A 22,544-nucleotide genomic window follows, 5' to 3' on the forward strand; every position below is an offset into this window, starting at 1 on the left:
TAGGTCATTGGATTATTAGTCACATTGCGGTGGTCACAAAGACAATTTTTGCCATTAAAATCGCGAATACGCAATATTTGGCACTCAAGTTCTCGTTGGTATGATAGTTATCGTTAGTATGATGGACTTTTCGGCTGCCAGACGTTTCGTTATAGAGATTTTAGTGACTTTGTGATCAGTAATCACCGAACCGGTTTTGTAATATCCTAATTAAAAACCATATACTGAAAAGCATGATAAAAAAACGATGATAGCATTTTTTTACTGAAGTGCTTGATCCGCCACTTAAGAGGGCTGGACAGCACCTTGTCCATACAAACGTACTATACTTCTCCCTTCCTCAATTATGGCACTAGAGAAATTATTTTTTAATATGCTATGAATATCCACCATTGGGGTGCATCTATCGTTTTATTTTTTTGATTAATTATTTTTTATAGGAGCTACGAGCCGCCAAACATCTATAAAATCGCCTCTTTTTTACACCCATGAAACGAGTCCAGCGTGCTTATTTAACGGTCGATTTAAAAAAAAAAATACGCCGATAGATGCACAGAAAGTATCTTTCTCATACCAATGATGAAATTTTTTTAAAAATTGGTCCAGTTTTGGAGGAGAAAATAGTAGAATACGAAACCTCGATTTTGTCAATTTAAAATACGTTTTATCTGATCGAAGCGCAACTGTCGCATTCACTCAATATATATATATATTGATATATATTGTCGCATTCACTCAATATATACACACACTCAATATATATATCGAAGAAAGGAACGGTAACAAAATTAAGGTTTCGGGTGTACAGCCCTCTTAAGTATGCTCAAAATGTTATTGACAATAATTGTTGTTATTAAGCTGAGCATTTTGAGTTGTTGAAAAGCTGATAGAATGTTACACATATGTAGATAATGTCTATGTTGAATAAAAAAAAAGTTTTTTAAAAACAAACCTCTTTTTTAGTTTTGTATATACATAATATTAAGATATATAAATTATTATTTTGAATAAAAATACCAATAATTTTATTTTACTACCGCCATCTATGTATAAAACTAAAGACTACATAGACGTCACCCAGATTTAAAATATGCAAACTTGAAACGCGTCTTAAGCGTTATTTTATCTCTATCGTAATGGCGGAGGCTCCATTTACTTATATTGATGACCAAAATGGGCAATATAGCAAAGTATGAAAACGATCGGATAAGAGGCAAATCTTTTCCTGAATTGTAATCGTAAGTGAAACGTAAAGGAGGTTTGTAAAAAAAAAAAAGGATTGATGATAGTAACCGCTATCCCCGAAGATGTGTGGTAGGTAGAATGGAAATGGAAAAGGATTAGTAGTGGAGTGGAGATGGCTCGCGTGCCAACAGTGATGCAGACGGTCCAGCGTGGCGAGTGGGGATGAGACCTGCGCACTCGAGCCGCGGTCTCGGAGGTGTCGGTGTCGGGAGCGGGGAGTGGTTCGTGTCGGAGTCGGTGTCGGAGTCGGAGTCGGAGCGCGTCCGCGATCGGAGGTGGCGGAGGCGGCCGAGGCCGTGGAGGTGGAGGCGGAGGCGGAGGCGGAGGCCGAGACGGAGGCCGAGAGGGGCCCCGTGCGGGGAGTCGGGGGCCGACCGGAGCCTCCACGGCGGGGCAGCGGTGAGGCGTGAGGGGGGCCCGCGGCCGAGCCGCAGCGCCCACCATGCTGGCGCGCCCGCCCCGCTCCCGCACCAGACATGGCCGACGCGCATGAAGAGTGAGTCCTCACCCCCGCCTTTATTTTTATTTTTATTTTCTCTCTTCCCGACGACGCCCCGATGTTTCGCAAACGCGTGCGCCGACCGAACGTCGCAAATTTTCCAACCCCGTCCACCCCTCACCCTCGACCTCACCTCTCCCCTTCCCGCCCGCTCACCCTGTGTGTGTGTGTGTGTGTGTGTGTGTGTGTAAATACCGAATCCAAAAGCCCATCGTCTTGATGATGTATTTCGACTGAAAGTGTTCCATGTCCATTGTTTGCGATCCATTTCAGATTTGGTTTTCAGCGATCGAGCTCTGCGCGTTCGGTCGATTAGTATCACGTGTGGAAATTTCGAGTGTAGTAGTGTGCGATTTTTCCGACTCGATTGTCAACATTTCATTCAGTACCCTATGGTGGGCTTATCTCGGCCGCGACTTATCAATGAATTAAATTTGGATTTATCAATAGAGGATGTGTGGACGACGCGTTGTCGTTTTACGTTTCGCGGTTGGCGTATGCGAATTGATTCAAGCGCGTCGGAAAAGCGCGCACGGGTCCGCATTTTCATTTATGGAAAAATAATGAGATTTTCGCGTAGTAGATGTCGCGCGTGAATACGTCACTTTGGCGCATGCGCAGACTCGACGCCGATTTTTATTCTATACCAAATTATCAACCGATCGAAACGATGTTTTATTGTTTTTTTAATTTTTAATTAAAATTTTTCTTTTGTTTTTTTTTTTATGATATTCACGAATGGGATTAATTAATTAATAATTACTGTGGAGCCGCTAATCGTCGCGATCTGTGACAATTGTCGTGGCAGAGACGCACGTTTAGGTGTGGTGGGGGGTGACCCTCGCTCGTGCCCCGCTGCCTGCTGCCCGCTGCCCGCTGCCCGCTCCCCACTCTCCCCCTTTTCGTCATTCATGCGGCGGCCATTCAGCGACACGCACTGCCGCCAACACAACCACCACAATTACGACCATGCCCTCCCCATCCCTATCCCCATCCCCACTCATAACACTATAATTAATCACCATCATTCATGCCCAACAACAAACAAAGAAAACGCTTTTTCTTTCTTTTCAATGACAATTATAAAGCTGTATGTTTTTTTTTTCAACGAAACAAGCATTCACATTCGATAAACATTCGAATGACGATTGAAGAAATAAACATAAAACAGAATTGAACGACTTTTCAGGAAATACCCTTTGTCAAATCAGTCACACTTCAATCGATTCTATATAATAAACAAAGGCAATTTAATCACAAAGACGATTAGTTAAAAATGGTATATATATTTTTGGGAAAAAAAGTCAAATGTTCATCCTTTTTGAAATATTAAAATTTTTTATGCTTAATCAATAATAAAATACTTTTCCGTTATCTAAAGGCAATTTTTTTTTTGACATTTTTTTTTTCACATTCATAAATTAACTTATTCGCTCTACCATCTACCGAAGATGTCATAGCATTCTTAAAAAAAAGAGGAAGCTTATCAGCAAGGTGTACAAGAAATCATAAAAGCTTGTCTAACGTAGCAAGTTGTGTAAAAAATCATAAGATAAAGCTTTAATTGTCTAAAATCAACATTCAACACAAAAATTTGCAAAAGTCGTCTACCATTTGTAACAGTTGTGCGTTTCTTATATTGGTAGGCCAAATAACACTGTTCGACACGAAAAATGGTTCAGAGACGAGATATGACTTTTCTTATAGATCTATGCCCAGTAAACACGAATCTGGTAATAAAAAATGTTGATTGGCTCGAGATTCAGAGATATGTATGTGTTTTTTAAATCGCGCGATTTTTCTATATCTTGGTGTTGTTCGGTCGATGTCTCAAAATCTGTCAATTTCCTGTTCAAAATGAATATTGTAATCTATAGTCGGGTATTTTATCTTCCATTTGTAGTACTTTTCAGCTTTCAAATCTCTCTAAGTAGTCATCCAGTTCAAATCAAAAGTACGTATTTTCACTTGGGATTTTTTCCCACTGTTATTACTTTTTTATATTGAGTATTTTCTATTGAAACATGTTTATTAAGATAGTGTTCTGACCACACTATTTTTTGTTTTCGTTTAAAAGGGTTAATTGGAAGTGTGCTGAACTTTAAATCTATCCCTATTAATTCAATTCAGATTCGTGTAAATACGAGTAAACACTAGTACGACCTTTTTGCTCCCAAATATTACCGATTTAAAGTTCAGCACACTTCCAATTAACCCTTTTAAACGAAAACAAAAAATAGTGTGGTCAGAACACAACTCAATAAACATGCTTCAATAGAAAAAACTCAATATAAAATAGTATTAACAGTGGGAAAAAATCCCAAGTGAAAATAGGTACTTTTGACTTTTCATTTGAACTGGATGACTAATTACGAGAGATTTGAAAGCTGAAAAGTAATACAAATGGAAGATAAAATACCCGACTATAGATTACAATATTCATTTTGAACAGGAAATTGACAGATTTTGAGACATCGACCGAACAACACCAAGATATAGAAAAATCGCGCGATTTATAAAAAACACATTTCTCCAAATTTCGAGCCAATCAACATTTTTATTACCAGATTCGTGTTTACTGGCCATAATTCTATAAGAAAAGTCATATCTCGTCTCTGAACCAAAAAAAAGTCGTCATTTGTCGAACAGTGTAATTGAAGTCGATCAAACTGTGCAAAGAGGAATTAGGCATAACTGAGAACACAACCTTCGACTAGAATAACTAAATACATGAGAAAAATCTGTGCAAGAATCTTAGCTAGTCAAAAAAATAGAAGACAGGCAAAAAGAATGAATAATGCTGACTAAAATCTTCCTAAACAGTGGATTTTTGAAATGTTTTGGCCTCCGGAATTTGAGTTATAATTAAATTTAATATTACTAACATATGTAAATTTATATAATTATTAAAGCAATCGGTTAGGTTTTTTTTTTTAATAAAAAATTATAACTTTAAAACAATGCCTCCGGATAATGGAAAAGTACCCAAACCTTTTCATATTTATACTAACCTAACAAAAATATTAGTTATATTTAAATTTTCAACGAAATACACTATTCATAATCCTTACAATTTACGATAAATGAGTGATTATAGTCAAATTCTATTAATACGAATACCAACATTTTCATTACAGCAAATTATTTTCGTAATACAGACTTATTTATCAATAACTTAAAATTTTTTCCACCTTCATTGTAAAACATTTTCACTACAACTATTTAATTCAACAGTTCTCTACAAGTTCATTACATTGAAATTTGACTACATATAAATGGTTGCATTCATTATTGTACTCATTAGTACATACATATTTCAATATTATCCAATTTCCGTGAACTTCTGGGTTGTACAATGAAATTGACTATGCTTTTATGTTGAATTCATCAATATAGATTGGTTTGTTTTTATAAATTTCAGTGATTGGTTGGTGCGCGTGCGGGCGCAGGTGATGTGCCGCGACGAGGGCACTGGAGGGTGGCTGCCCCTCGGGGGTGGCGGCCTGTCCAATGTCATGGTGCGCAAGAGACTGCGTACCTGTAAGTCTATAAACTTTTATCCAAAGTACATACATATATGTTACGATTCCCGTTGTAACTTGTTTTGATTACTTTTCAGCGTCGGGTCCAATTGACGCACTCCAGAACAGTTCGTTATTGGGACATGCCCCTGCGGCTCCACCCTTACCGCCTTCGGACCAAAACATTAAACAAAAGAATCCTCCATATCACCAGTCGGCTAATAACAACAATTCAAGGCTAAACACTTCGAGTCCACAGCAGCAAACTCAGACTTTCTTCAAACACACTCCATCGAACGGCTCATCCAACAGTTTCCAAGCTTCTGCTCAATCAAACCAATTCTCGAAACCCAAAAACGGTTCTTCGCTTTCGCAAAGCTCTCAATTTAGAAGTGCCAATCCCTTGAATGTCAAACCGCACCAGCATCCTCAACAGTTGGGTGGAAGTGGAGGTCATTTGGAGACTCTGGGCCAGAGAGGAGCCAGTATTGAAGAAAGACTAGGAGAAGATCTCACCGCGAAAAGACTCCAAAAAGCAAACGGAACCCAACAAAATCTTGGATCTGGACTGAAATTTGAATATTTCATTTATGGCAAAAGGATAAGTGATCAATCGGTTAGTAAGATTTTTTTTACATATTTTTTTTAGTTTGCTTCAATGATATATAATCTTACACAATTTATACAGGTTGTGCTGTCTTGTACAATAAAAAAGGATTTTCAATATAATAAAGTAATGCCGACATTTCATCATTGGGTAACGGATGAGAAACGCTTTGGTCTCACTTTTCAAACGGCTGCTGATGCGAGAGCTTTCGACAAAGGTGTTAGAACTGCGATCGAAGATTTGTTAGACGGTGAATATATACAATTTGCTAATACTTATTTATATATAACTTATAGTATATTTTCGTTCTTTTTATTATCTTATTATTATTATTAAAATATATCCGTTGCGCAAAAATAAGATATGTCAAACTAATTTATCTAATGTGCTTCCATCTTGGTTTGCTTGCGCATACACTGGATTCCTCCATGGTAAGAAAAACGATTCACAATTTTGATTGACATGTTCAATATACTGTGTAACTACATATAAAAATACTTTAAAATATCTGTATGCTAAATGTCATTTTTTTATATGCTTTTTTAGGTCTGGGTGGTGCGTGGCCTTCGCTTCACACTTACAAAAAACACAATCCAGCTCCTAAAGACGACGAAGATGATAACATATTTGAGGTGAATATATAATTTTCCTTTTGTTTTGTAAAGTTGGTTTGTCCACACACTCTTAGTTCCCGACCACACCGGTTGACTTTGTTGCGCGACCAGATCAAATGTATACAGTTGTATGGAGCATGTCATACAGGCAACTTACCAGTTGCCCAAGTCGTAAAGTTACCCGACTAGCAAGATCGATTTCTGCGATCCCTCAAAATGTATCGAGTTGTATTGAAGGGTGTCACACCCGGTGATTAGTTGCTGGCGACTCCATAGTGAAAAATCTATGAACACGTGTGACTGTTTTGTCACGTATTAAAAACTCTTATTGGTATTAGTGAGCGGATTCTTGGTTGCTTCTACATAGTTGCCCGAGTTGGGTGACCACGAACAACTATGCCTGGGAAACAAAGTTACTTGTAGCCCAGCTCTTACTCATTCAGGCAACATCCTTGCATCTTGGAACAAGCCCGTATAAATGTACTAGTGGTCATTTAGAGTGATAGCTATAAAGCGTCAGAATTACCTAAAATAAATGCCGACTATTCAAAAATTGACCATAACATGTTATCAGAACATTAAAAAAAATTAAATACCCATTTTAAAAAACACGATAGACAAAGAAGTTATAGTAAGGATTAAAAAAATACAGCTGATAAAATGATCTTAGAAGCTGGCACATGTAAAAAAAACGTGATCACAATAATTGTAAATAATCATTCCAACTTGACCTGTATTTAATCTTTCACGCTCTTGACTCTCGTACGCACTATTTAATGTCTCACTCTTATGTGCAGTTTCTTTGACACAAGTTTTGTCATGCTAGATGTATTGTAGGAATTTATATAATCTTGAACAACTACCGAAACTTGTCACATTTTTATATTGCAATGAGTTGTCAACCCTAAATGGATTGTATAGTGTTCTGTTAATCGTCTGAATTGAATATATATATATATATATATATATATATATATATATATATATATATATATATATATATATATATATATATATATATGTATATATATATATATATATATATATATATTCAATTCAGACGATTAACAGAACACTATACAATCCATTTAGGGTTGACATTGTTTGTTTTTTACTCATCCTAGTTTTATGCACTATTTCATTGGATATGTTAATATGCGGTCTTTTTAATGGCCAACGATATGTATCGTTTGGGGTCAAAAGTTTGCAAAGAATCCTTCTGCGTCTTATAATTACTAATTATGTTCATTCTTAGCTTGCCCACAACTCAACAATGTTATTGTTTATTAGTGCCTGAACTTGCCCTCTGACTCGAAATCGAGTTCTGAGAATTCGACGGCATCACGTTCTCACAGATGTCATACAGATCAGCCTCAACAGCCCACCAGTGGTCCCGTTTTTCATCTGGATGTACGACATCCTGTCATCTATAATATGTCGGAAAATATGAGTATGTTTTCTGCTTGTCCATAATGATAACATATTTTTTATTTAATGACACAATCTAAATATTTATATTTTCATCTATATAGATTTGTCTACTACAAAAGAACTATTGTTAAAGACAAAACTAGCTGGTTCGTGTAGTGAAGAGCCTCCAATATTTGTTGAAGATCCTTTAAATGCTGAAAACTATTATGTGCAACTCACTCAGGTCTGTCTAATTCCCTAATAATAGTTTAAAATTTGTTGAAATTATTATAATTATTTTTTTATTATTATTTCAGGTTCATGATTATATGTATCCTAGTCTGGGAACTGGAATGGTATCCATTTCTGGTGATAGATCACCGTCTTCGCAAAGTACTGTTCCAGGATCTAATCCTACTACACATTCCTTATTGCAGAGGAGGGATTCCGGTAATGCTGATGCAAATTTTTGATGGTTTTTTTTTTATATAAGGAAATATTCTATGTACTGTTTTATTAATTAGGTTCGTCTTTGAAAAAGCATGGTTCTATTTGTTCATATCCTGAACCCTTATTGGGCTATCGGCCTACAAGACCACCACTTCCTACTAAAAAAAGAGATCGTGATCTGCCCAAAAAACCGCTCTCTCTCACGGATGGCTTCCACTCTAGAGAAAAGTGCAGGTATGTGCGAAAATTTTAATCATTCAATTCAATGCCGGTTCATCGTTATTTATATTTCATTCCATTACTTGTAGACACTGCCAGGAGTGGTACAATGAAAACAGTAATAAACCGGGTAGTTGCGAGTATGCTCCCGATTGCTTTAATTCGTGCATTAATGGCGTTTCTGGAATGAAGTGCGCTCAGGTATGTACTTTGTTATGCATATTTTTTACAGTTTACAGTTTTCTAGATATAAATCCAAATATGTGTGTGTTTTATTTCCAGTGTATGCTGTATCATTGTATGTCCGATGCCGAAGGAGACTTTCCAGGTCATCCTTGTGCTTGCAATGCGGCCGAAGACGGTTGTACAAGGAGGTAAATATTTATATTTTTAAATTTTATTTTTTCTACATAAATATGTATGTATAATATTTTAGTTACGTAGTATGTGCATATCAAAAACGACATTACTCACAATATCAAAATATCAATATTGTACAATTCCAAGTACTATAGATAATTAGTGATTTTCTGATAAATTTCCACAAAACTGCCACTCTTGACCCAGGCCTTGATCGTTTATTGAAGTATTTCAGTTTGTTGCGCAATTATTTCGATACATATAAACAAATATAATCAATAAACTTATCACATGTATTTTACTAATTTCTTATAACCATTAATCTCTGGATAGTCCTAGCATTCTAAATTCTTTTTGTTAACTGCGAGAGGTGCTTTCTGCGCCCTATATGTATATATTAGGGTTGCCAACTGAGAAGTAAAAAAGGTCATTTGTAATTTATGTACATATGTAATTTTTTAATAAAATTAAATATTTTGTAAAATTGTTTATTTTGTTAAAAAATTACAATTAAGCCTCGACATTAAGAACTAATTAAAAATTTATCATTTATCATAAGGGCGTTTAGAACAGCAGTCGCCAACCTTATGGACCACTAAATTTATAACTTTAAATCTTGCGGACCATATGTATGAATTTTTGTAAAAGATATATATGTATGTACATTTGAAAAATAATAGTCAGAAAACTTTCATTTTATTTATATGAAATACACTCAGTGTGGTGCAAAGCTTGCAAATATCCCCCCCCCCCCCTTAATTTTGTTTTTAAAAATAATAAATTTAGCCCATATTTACATAAAATACGTTTAATAATCATTAGCCGCTTGTGACTTGAAATCAAGAGATTATTGTAATTTTTTTTTAATTTAATTTTAAAGATTTTTTTAGTAAAAACACCAAAATCTCACGGTTGATTGGTGATACAGCCCAAGTTAAAAGTGATATGTTAGTCAATTGTTCTTTTTTTGTTTTTCTAATGTTTATTCAATCAAATAAAAACAAACACAACTATCTGTGTCAACAGAAAAAATTATTAGAGGCAGAATAAAAAATTTCAAGTAGGAAATAAATGATATTTTTTTGTATATAAAAAATTAACTGAATTTTTCTTAAGACGACTAACCTTTTTAAAAACATGTCTGCTTATTGCCCTCGTCATTTCAAAGAAAAGCAGATGTCAAAATAGTGTAACGTGAATTATACAGAAATCTTGTTAACACTAAAATCAATAAAAAGTTGTTTAAAAATTAATGTTAAAAATTAATCAATAAAAAGAAATATTGGTTTCAGCAGATTTTAATTCTTAATAGATATTTAAATAGCGCGCTCGTTGATTTTCGATAATGCAATTATGCAATTCGAACGTTATAAATTAAACACTATTATAAATGCTTATTTTATAATAAAAAATCGTAAATGCGTATTTAATCATTATGACATATTTAAAAATCGGCTTAGTAAAAAAAGAGAACATTTTTAATTTGATAAAAAGCAAACTAATAAGAGGCTTTTAAAAAAGAGAGAGAACTAAAGAATTTTGTCAAATGAGGCTTGTAATAAAAAAAATAGGACTTTTTCTCTTGAAAACAGACCTGTTGGAAACTCTAGTACTCGATACACAATTTAGCTCTTATATGTATATGATTTCTACAGTAAATAACTTTAAAAGTTTTATTATATGTACCCATCTAAATGCAGTAGGTTTAGTTATGAAATCAATTTCATTTTTGAACTTGAAATCGGTAATAATTGTAATAAAACATCTAAAGAGATATGAAATTTGTGAGAAATAAATTGGTTCTGCGTGTTTTTATAATTCGCTAACACTGCGTTAATGTCTCATTTATATAATTTTTCAGTCTCTTATTTTTGGTAAAAAAAAAAAGTCTTATCCCTAAACAAAAATTCTTAATTTTGAAAATAACTACAGTCTGCAAGATAAGATTATAAAAGATCTGAAACTTTTCGCACCCTGGTCCAAGATATATTTGAAATGTGTCCAATTCTATGTACAACCATACTTAAAAGTCTGCTTCGTTCTAATCGACTGATAGCAATACATCTTTTCAAAACGGAATACAAGGATAGCATTGAAATATGTTTAAAAAAATGATCATATATTTTCTAGTTGACAAGATACAGAAAAAAATTATACGGAAACAAAACAGGAAATAGATGTTTTACTTCAAAGTCTTTTGAAGTGTAAAATAATATAGACATCATTTATTTATTCCATTATTGAGTTATTTACATGCATATTACAGACAAATAAATAGTTAAGTAATGTTTACTGTATGTAGCTTGAAACATTCAACTACAACTACATAAATTGGAAGAATACATATATTTGATAATGGATGATTTTCGGTATTGATTCTTTAGAAACAACATTGCTTAAAAAAGGAAATAGAAATATATAAATTAAAAATCTTTGTACTTTTTTGTCTATATCTTTTTCTTACGAAAATTATACTAATGGGTGTGGCTATTACATACGCGTATTTTAAATATTATGTTTGTTTATAATTTTACATTGCTTTTTTAATGCTATTGTGCAATGTATTTTAATAAAATAAATAAAGAAGTACTATGTTTTGTATTATAATAAAACAAATCATTAGTATTAGTATCAGATTAAATCATTAGTTTCCTTTTTCTTTTTGTCAGGGAGGTTTATACCTATTATATTTTTGGCTTGCTCTTACATCGGTCGTCCGTCTGTAATAAACATGTCCTGTTTTTAACTGCTTATTTCTAAATAAAATGTCTCGGAGAAAAAAGTATTTAGTTAACAGTAATTTCTTATTTACGAGTTAGTAAACCTTTCCAGGGTGTGTTGGTGTTTAAAATTCTTTATGAATCTCTAGTACGTAGCATTCTAGAATTTTCTTCCATTATATAGAGTCCTACTCATATGACTCATTCGTGGAACATTGAGAGAATCCAAAAACGGTTTCTCAGATATCTGTATATGAAATTGTATGGTTATTATCCTTGGCTAAATCCTAGTGCATTCCTATTAGGGGCGTTAGGCTTCAACTGATCGTCTTCAAGGGCGTTAGACTTCAATCGTCGTGTTATGTTTCTGGGAAAGCACTTTTTTAAGCTATTAAATGGGATAGTACACAATCCTCAGGTTCTTAATGAATTTACGTTTTATGCATCTAGTAAGTTCAGGGACATGAGGAATCGTGATTTGTTTTCTCCTGTGGCTCGCACAAATATTTTGGCAACGTCTCCAATATCTGGAGCGATATATGTACATATCTGCTCAGGGTCTACCTCACGGCACCGAAAGTCAAGAGATCGAAAAAGCAAATATTGGAAGGCAAATATCGAAAATCGAATAATATATATCAGTGGCATGCGGTGAAATTATCTCTCTTTTTGTCATACAGCCTTATTTAATGTGCGCGCGCTGGATACGGGAGGAAAAGTCTGTTCCTCTTGTATCCTGCTCGCGCAAATTAAGTGAGGATGTACGATGGGGGGAGAGAGAGTTTTACCGCACGCCACTGATATATATATATATACTAACCGTTTTTCATATGTATGCATGGTAAACGAACATTTTCGATTTTTTGACTGTCGGTGCGGTGACGGTCACCCATCTGCTCAACAGGGTTGCTGGTGAAATTGACCTCTTCAATGTAAACTGTGCTAAACTGGTTGAGTGGTTGTTGAACAACGCCAGTGGTTGATTTTATCGATTATAAATGTCAAAGAGTTTTCCATCAAGATATGTATAATAGGTTATTATGATGATGTTATAATTGTATGACTGGCCACAATGACGCGTTAGAGCTCTCTGTAATGCCACTGTGGCTAATATGTTATAAATAAAGGTTGTGGCTATTTGCAGGTACTATATCTACGAATTATTGGCTATTTGCAGGTACTATATCTGTGACAGGCGCAAAGCCTTCTGCGCATGCGCGTGAACTGTCACTGTCAGCGTGTTTACTGTTAAAATTTTGTTTTAAACCTCTTAAAATTTAGTTCGAACTCGTAAAGTGACGTAGGTAAAAAATATAATCCAAATTAATTAAAATTATTATCATATTCAACATATAATAACTACATACAAGTACAAGCCGCGAACTAGCTAAATGATATAAATCTATTATAATAACGTGCGAAATTTATTTGCCTCATGTATAATGAACGATTGATTAACCCTTTGCCCGCGGCAATAAATATAGCGAACAAGTCCTGTACGCTGCACCTTTTTCGCGAATTTGGCAATCGAGTTTTCGACCTTAAATACAGATTTTAATATTTACTCAAGTACCTAGATATGTTAATTAACACATAAAGTATTATTTTAAACAATAAAATACATAATATATCTCGTAGTTTTGGATCAATTGTCAAATAATCATTCTTCATAATTGTATGAAGACGTGACGTCACTTAAACGAGGTTTCAGTATGGTTCCACAAAAAACTAATTTTTGACTTGTATATGTGTATTCATTTTAAGCAAATTGAATAGATGGCATTCAACTCAGTAATATATTCAACCAATTTTGAACCTTAAAACAGTTGAAATAGGCGCATATAAGCCTCAAAATCCCGTGCAAAGTTCAAAAATTTCGATGGAAGACAGCCGCGCTACAGACTTGTCGCCCAAAGCTTCCATAGAAGACGGCCGCGGGCAAAACGGTTTAACAAGTCTAGCATACATTAAATGTAAGAAAGTTCACGCGCATGCGCAGAAAGCTTTGCGCCTGTCGCAGATATAGTACCTGCAAATAGCCACAACCATAAATAAATTAAAAAATCTGCACTAACTAACTCTCATTTCAGATATATTAAATTGAATTGATTTATAATTTGTGAATTGTTTGTTCGTTTCTAGGTGGTTAGGCTTAGCAGTGCTGAGCATCCTAGTGCCATGTTTGTGGTGTTACCCGCCATTGAAAGCCGTTCACTGGTGTTGCGTCGGTTGCGGATTGACAGGTGGAAAACATACTCCCGTACGGAACACGCTGCACACCTATCAACACCATTGAGATCATCCGAGAGTATATATTTGTCAATCACATTTAAGATATAATGCGTATACACAACGCTGTGTGTGCGACGGTGAACAAAACGAAAACTGAAGAATTTGTGATACGTCATATATATATATACATATATATATTAAACTGTACTGTGTGTACTGAACAATTTTTATACTGTGTGTAAAAGAAAGAGAGGGGAAATACAAATGTGGCAGACGGAACATCTTGGATTGCTCATTTAGTGAAATTTGATGTTGACACGCACACACGAACATAGAGATTCGTTTTATTTTAACGGTCATCGTTATTATTATGATGATGACATTGATGTATAATACACTAGATGGGCCCAGACGTGTTATTTTGGTCGGAGATCTTGTCTTCACTAACTGAGGGGTGTGGGGGGTTTAACTACTGGGGAAGTTGGGTTTTTTTCCCTACGACGCAGCGGTACCTACCTACCTACTAAGAGAAACTGTGCATGCGCCATGTATTTTGCATGCGCCAAAAGGGAGACAAGTATAACACGTGAGGGCGGATCTAGTATATTATACATCAATGGATGATGATTTAATGTAATGTTTAATATGACACCTTTACAATTTTGAATTGCTGTATTTGGTAGCAATTCGTTATATGTATCTTATTATATAGACGCAACCCGCCTGACCCATATCATATCATGTTTGATTACCATCGCCACCAATCAGTTTTTAGTAGAGGATATTATTAATTACGTGTCATATTTTCAGGTGAATGTGCATCAATTGCGTTTTTTTTTTAAGGATGTGGAAAAGTATTATTAAATTAGACTGCTTGTGAGATCTCACTATGTTCGAAAAATGACAAAGATTTGTGTTTATTAGAAGTGGGAAGTTTCTCTCGTGCTCGCAACGGACTCACCGTCACTATCATCATTTAAATCCACTCGTGAGGTTTTTTTTTTTTTGGTTGTTTTCAAACACTCAGTATTAAAATTCGTCTGCGAAATAGGCATGAAATGCGTATGATTTTATATTTTTGTCGATTCGTAGGAAGCGCATATATGAATAGGCCGCTACGGTTCCGACGCATGGAAACTCCAGCCCAGATTTGAAACGTAAAGTTTATTGTGATGAAAACTTGCCATGCTTGTGCAGCACTTCCAACATAAATGAATATTTATGCGTGTTCGTACGATATATAATTATCGACCGATCAAATGTGCCAAAGAGATAACTAGGAAAATTTACTATTTGTACAAATTTCATAATGTGTAAAGAGGAGAGAAAAAAAAAATACACAATAAACATTTATAGTTGCGATTTGCTTCATATTGACTATATTTTTGTAATTCAAATACATATCGATTCCTTGCCAAGCTTTTTTACAGTATTTCTATGCGGTATGTGTGATTTTTTTTCATGCTTTTTTTTTTGTTTAAATCAGAATCCATTTATGAAATTCCTCGTCGTACAATTTTTATTTTTATAGTGTCACAAATGAATCGCAATCCAATCTGTACGAACTTATGATGTCGAATTGACTTCTGCATGGATGAAATGATGTTCAATTTGATGTCTTCTGTGACGTATTTTAATTTTGATTAAATTTCATCTCCAACTTGTCTACAGGTGTGGCCATCTGTGGTATAATGTATTAATGTTTCGTGTGCTTATAGTGTCTCACTCACTGTTGTGTGCATGTTTCCAAAGTTGGAGATTAGCGATAAGTCCAAACTATTTATTGGTGTGCGAATGAATGAGCGTGCTGAGCTGAATGTTTTACTGTTCTTCGTATGGTTTAATCCGTCTGTAGCGATAAACGGTTACTGTGAAAAACTTAATGTTTGTTTAGTACAAATATTTTTTAGTGTATACATGATTAAAGTTATTTTTCTTGTCGACTACGAAATATATTGCTTTATAGTTATTGGACCAAGTCAAAATGTATAGTCCTGCCAGCCGTATAATTATTTTTATACACATACAAAATTGTCACAATTACCTTTTTTTTTTTTATTATTATTATATATTTTTTGTACATAGCTTTTGTTTTTTATTATTTTATTTTTGTGCATTAAATATTTTTTACGAACACTCGTTATTTTTATTTTATTTATATGATAACTATATTATATGTGTAATAATTGTGCGTTTAGGAAGCGACGAGGTTGAGAATGGTTTATGACGATGATAAGGATGAAATCTGGTGCTGAACATGAAAGAGTGTGTCTATAGGTGTTTCTAATTTCGACATGCACACTTATTTGTGATTCAAAGTGCATGCATATATTGTATTGTTGTATTTTATTAATGAAGTGTAGATTTCAAATCAAAATATCACTCACCGGAATAGTGTTCGACACATCGGATCAAAATATTGAAATCCGCAGGTCGTGTTTTTATTGTTTTCGATCAATTCAGCATATTTAAATCAACTGAAAAATTATATCTTATCGTTACTGTGTTAAAGTATAATAAATTTATATAATATTTATAGTACCATTTTGAAAAAAAATAATAATTTTACACATTAAAAAATCAAAAAACTCAAAACAAAACAAAAGATACTTCAATATACAAAGTGAACAAGTTATATCAACTTCTTTAAATCCTCTCGATATTATCCTAGGGCTCAACGGGTTTTATCGAATGTATTTAAAAAAGTTAGAATATATAAATTTATATATATATATATTTATTTATTTAATTTATCTTATTTATTTTTTTTATTGTTCACTTTATCATATACAAGTTTCTATTTATAGTTCAGCTGCAATTGGAGTAATTCGAAACTCATTTATTTGATTTAACATATATATGTATATATACGATTATGTATTAAATTATAATTTTAATTGATTTTCTGTGATATATTTTAAAGTTTTGTTGTATGGCGAGTTTCGGCTTACTCCGACTGACGAGTTGTACTATGTACTTTGTACAATAAGATCGAAAATACAAATCATCATCGTTTGATATAAAAGACTCTGAGATGTGTGTTTTTGATGAATCCACATTCAGTCACAATAGAATTTGAAAAAGCTTCTCCTGTCCATCATACTATTTCTATGTGGGACGATTTGCTCTGAGTGTGTCACCGATTTAATACTTGATAATGTTGTCGCACGACTGTGCCACATGTAGAGTCTACACTCAACATACTCATCATCGATATAACTTCACTAAATTATTAACAAATATGTGTAATGTCATCGCAAAAATCAAAAAATACAGCTTCGTTTAAAAAAGGTAGGGACCATTCTAGACTTATAATATAAATATTATACTCGCACAATCTCTCGGTGGCATTTTGGACCGACAATATATCAATTGATTGAAATCATCGCTTCGATGGTGTGATAGACTTCGTCTCATACGAAATAGTATGATGCGTTACAGTTGTAACGCATTGAAAAAAAAAACAAACAATTTATTTTATATTAAATCTATATATTTATATGTAATTAGATGTTATAAGATGTTTATTAATATTTACAAAAAAAAAAAAAAACGAAAAATTTGAAAGAGTAATGTTAGGTTTCCCTGTTAATTCGATGTGAAAAATATTATATAAAATAAGTTCTCTAACATTTATGAAAGTAAATATGTATAAATATAAAAATTTATACATGTGTACTATCACTGTCTTTATATATAAGAGTATAATATGTGTAATTAATGTATAACTGTAAGTAATATTATTATTATTGGAAATTCTGCTGTTCATTATTCAGCGTGCTTAGTTAAATTGGAGAAAAAAATTGTCAAAATTTCATAATGATCTACATAATTTGTTTAATTTTATCCTTTCGAATTGGATAGGGGCGAGACGGGAATGTGTCCGTCGCGCGTTTATATTATATACATATATATATAATATGAAAATCGTTATTTTTATTTTATAATTTCGCTTAGATCGTAAGTGTAAGCTTTGTATAACCGAGTGTATGTAAACGAGTGCATTTGTGCACGCGGATATGAAACTCGGGGCGTGTATAACCCCCTATCCTATTCACTTTTAACAGAAAAAATAAATAAATTGACAAAAATATATTTATAAATATAGATTTGTTTATTAAAATGTATTTACATTACTAAATTATATATATATGTGTATATATATATATATGTGTATATATATATATATATATATGTGTATATATATATATGTGTGTATATATATATATATATATATATATATATATATATATATATATATATATATATATATATATATATATATATATATATATATATATATATATATATATATATATATATTATAACAATAATGTAATAAAATTAATAAACAGAAAAAGAAAACTGCTTCCGACTTTTGAATATTTCAACCTAAAGATTCAAACATTGACATGTGTGTGTAGTTATACTAACGAAAAAACAAATGAATAATTCACATTTTAAACAGTTGTTTAAATATTTTTGTTGCATTATTATAGACAGATTTTCTTCACCGTCGTTGATTTAGCTTTTGTCACAATATCACTATAACTTGTGAGCTGTGACGAGCCTTCATCTGTATTGGTTATTTCTTGAATGAATCATCGTTTGTACATTGCAGAATATTCTGCATTGTATTTTTATTACAAGTCTATCCTATGTTTCACTTTGCTTATTGGTCTGCTGACACTATTCCTACATTCTTCAGATCGTATTGAAACTTAGCCATTTTGCGCGGTTTGGTCAACGATAGAAATTTAAATCGCTTCCACCGGTATCACAGTGAAAAATAATCGTAATAAACACGTTAAAAAATGCAAATATTTTGGTCATCTTGACGTTTAGCAGTCAGTAGCCTTATTTTACTTTTATTTTTTATGACAACACATACCAGGAAGGCATTAAAGGCAACCCCAATGCGCCTTCCTGGCTAATTACAAATATTGCAGCATTTTTTTTATTCATTATACATAAGTATGTAACTGAATTACGAGACATTGAAAAACCCGCAAATCAATGAGACATCTATCAAATCGTACACAAACTTATTTTTATTGTACATTAATCAAACACAAATTGTATATACGGTAAACGGACTACTAGTCACAGGACAACAGGTCGCTCTAGATTGGTCACACATGATCATCTGTCACACTAAAACTGGTCACACCCTAAAAACGGTCACGAGAAAACTGGTTGAATGAATCACCGAACCATATATACATATAGGAAGGATTTTGGCCAATTTTTACCGGAAACCGTTACAACAGTGAAATCAGAGAAAATTGGCAAACTCTGATAAGAAACGATCAACCTGGAGTCACAAATCCAGGTCTAACCAGCAGCATACTCTAAAAAATTCATTTTCACTCGAGGCCCGGCCTGGGATCGAACCCGGCACCTCACTACGCTAAGCAGAAGCTTAACAACCGAGCTATGCTGTTGGCTAATATGGTTGATGTTCCGCCACCCTCTCGTTTTGTCAGATTTTAATTGTTTAAACACCTATTACTTTATCTTTTTCACACTATATCTTATGAAATTTGCATTATAGGCTCTCATTATCTCATATATATTTTTACTTCACTAGTATTTTTGTTCCGATTCAAAGATAACACCAATTCATGCGCATACAGATAACATTATATTGTAGAAAAATCGTTAAAGAAAAACTATCGAATGATACAACTGCATATTCAATTTTTCAATCTCATTGTGATTAACGACTTCTGATATATTACATACTACTTTGGTGCCCGTTGATTTCAACGGGTGGGTTCGGAAAGGAATTGATACACGAATTAAAATAAAGTTATATGTTACTAGTGTTTTTACCCGGCTTCGCTCAGTATTTGTTATATAAACCGCTTAAAAATGGCCAATCTGATAGTTAAAAATTTATTAAATTTATTTGAATAGTTTTATTTTATTTGAATATTCCTTTGTTTTTTTATTAAATTGAACGTCACGGATTTTACGAACCAAACAAACAAACATACATACAAAGTCTTTTCGGAATTATATATTAGAGAAGATATGCCATTTACTATGCATCTTCACACTATTTCATTTTACTATGCATTTTTACACTTAATTTTAACTACACATGCACAGCAAAGACGACTTATTTTAGTGGTGACCTTCAAAAGATTTACCCATATAAACATAATGTATTGCTTTTTAGGAAAGAAAAATGTAAATTATGCACGCAAATTAGGATAACACATTAAAAACAAACACGTCGACTCCATGCATACAATAAATGTAAATGAGTATCCCACTCCAAATGCGCTCTAATGAATATTTTAATGAGGTACAGTATGTAGTGAAGGGATTTTTATACTAAACATACGCTGTATATTTTAGTGTAAAATATACAAATGCTGCGAGAGTAATTTATGTAGAAAGCGTGCACACGTTATCGATTATTATGCACTGGTGTACAATGTGTTAAAATATGAAAATGTACCAACCAGTAAATCATACGGGCAATATCAAGTTTACATTTGCTCCTTGAAAGTGTGGCATATTATATTAAAGCTACAATAGATTAGCTGAACTTTGATCGCCAACATCTATTATTTAATATACATTTACAACAAAAATTGCTTTCATGATTAAACCAAAGACAATCACATTTTAATGACGACGCAATAAAGGCTGAATTAATTTTGAATATTTTTCAACGTCATTTGGGAATATGCAAAAAATTTAACACATGAAAATTATTATACATATGTATGTGTTGTGGAGTCGCCTTGAGGAGACATCATAACAGCAATTAGATAACAAACGACCAATGTTATTGACAAACAGTAAACAATATCAGCATGAGGACATACCACACGTGTCACACAAACATCCCGGCTGCTGTGTTAAATTTGATGGCAAAAATAGATACGTAGTGTCATTGGTGTTGTTTAGCATCACACTAAGTACCAAGTATGTACTTAGAAACCACCTTTCAAACTAGGTATGATTTATTGAGAAAATAAAACAAACATATGGTAGAATCCTTTGACATCATTGTCTTGGTTCAACTTTAAATTTAAAAATAATATCAGTTGAGGTTAAATTCTAATGGAATCAAAATTAGTCTTTTATCAAATTGTTGCATATATGTCAAATTAGAGATAACCTCGGCGGTTTATCCAAGATAATTTTAAATGATTCATACTATGTACATACTATGTATATACATGACCAAATTCAAATAAGATTTTTTTTTTCAGGTGACTCCTTGCAATTTTGACTATGAAATTCATCATCTCGATCCTCTTCTTCTTAATTCAATTTTAATCACTACATAGCAATAATGTAGAAATTTTTGAGGTACAAAAAAGGTACGAAAGACCGAGTGAGACTTTCAGATATATTTTCATTGCATGCAAATATATCTGGAAGTTTGTTCTCTTCTCCTGGGGCACATACCAATTTGATGGTTTCAAGTTCCTCAACCAGATTTCTATAAATTATTTAATATCATTTCATTAGTGGAAATTAATTAGATAGCCTAAATACATATACCTACATGTCTACTTGTGTTTATGCGGACTACTCAATACAAAAATGAGTAATCTGTTACTGCTGTAATATTATAAAAGGTTGGGATATATCTTATCAATACACTTGTAATGACACGATACAGTGTATGGATGTAAAATATACACATGTAAATACATTCATAGATATGAAATTGATATATTTTTTGCTTCGATTCAATTTTGATAAAAAGTTTCTTTGCATTTAATTTAAAATCAACTGTTCATAGATTTTAACCCACAGGTCAGGAAAATTCAGACCTTTTGACATATGCATATACAGGCTTTTCATTCCAAATTGACCCCTTTTCAATGTCAATTTGAAATGAAAAAGGTTTAATTTGAAATGAAAAAGGGTCAATTTGGAATGAAAAACCTATATACCTTTTCTAAACAGAATTCGGCTTTGGGATTTGTATCAAATCGATTGACTTATAAATATTGAGAACTATACGCATTATTATATAATGATGCTTCAGATTGAAAATGGAACTTTCCTATTTAAGCTACAAATATGTACATACATATATCTGGGCAGAAAAACCGCAAACGGTAGTTCAACAATGGAAAAACGAGTGCAAACGCAGATCGACGCGACCCAGTTCCCATGTTTCGGCAGGTAATTCCACAATCGAGATCATGAATTGTGGATAGCTAGAGTTAGCTGCCTATTGCACAACTTCCAACATCTGTTCTTCTGTAAATTATCCTATTATATCGAGTAAGTGCGACTCCTAGTCGATTTGTTTAATGTACGATCGCATACGGTCGTACAGATAATTTGTTTACATCAGACTGTTGTCGAATAATAAGGTATCCGAGTATTGCAACACACTTCGAGTCGTTTCTAAGAAGCGCACTACTATTTATTTAGTTCTGTTTCAACTGAAAATCGAAGCTTGAAAGTCTTATTTTGTTGACCCTCCTTTTTTCATATTTCTTATGTGGTGAAATAAATACACGATCTAGATTTTTATGCCCAAATATGATTTTTCTACGGGGTGTGGATGTAGCAATGTGCTGTTTCCACACCCTTGGCAATATTTGTCAATAACGTGAAGATTGGGCATTTAAGTTTATCGGTTGAACTGTCAGTTCGAATTAAAATAGTGAACTTTGCATCTCG

General features: G+C 33.3%; 1 protein-coding gene and 1 long non-coding RNA gene across 2 annotated transcripts; one reads left to right on the top strand and one right to left on the bottom strand.

Moving 5' to 3' along the window:
- The first annotated feature begins 1,431 nt into the window (after nucleotides 1-1,431).
- Nucleotides 1,432-16,451, top strand: Spred (Sprouty-related protein with EVH-1 domain). The gene is made up of 12 exons (XM_077427530.1): nucleotides 1,432-1,741; nucleotides 5,166-5,284; nucleotides 5,364-5,881; nucleotides 5,954-6,122; nucleotides 6,419-6,504; nucleotides 7,777-7,936; nucleotides 8,019-8,140; nucleotides 8,214-8,346; nucleotides 8,421-8,580; nucleotides 8,655-8,766; nucleotides 8,848-8,939; nucleotides 13,788-16,451. Exons 1-12 carry the CDS (start codon nucleotides 1,722-1,724, stop codon nucleotides 13,939-13,941), a joined length of 1,845 nt encoding a protein of 614 aa, XP_077283656.1. The 5' UTR covers nucleotides 1,432-1,721; the 3' UTR covers nucleotides 13,942-16,451.
- LOC143909518 (uncharacterized) lies at nucleotides 15,421-20,797 on the bottom strand. Its single transcript, XR_013260347.1, has 3 exons — nucleotides 20,720-20,797; nucleotides 16,261-16,354; nucleotides 15,421-15,558 (listed from the first exon to the last, which is right to left on the bottom strand). It is a non-coding gene; the product is annotated as an uncharacterized LOC143909518 (long non-coding RNA).
- Between the last annotated feature and the right edge of the window lie 1,747 nt (nucleotides 20,798-22,544).

The sequence above is a fragment of the Arctopsyche grandis genome, chromosome 3 (genome assembly GCF_051622035.1).
Source record: "Arctopsyche grandis isolate Sample6627 chromosome 3, ASM5162203v2, whole genome shotgun sequence".
NCBI lineage: Eukaryota > Metazoa > Arthropoda > Insecta > Trichoptera > Hydropsychidae > Arctopsyche > Arctopsyche grandis.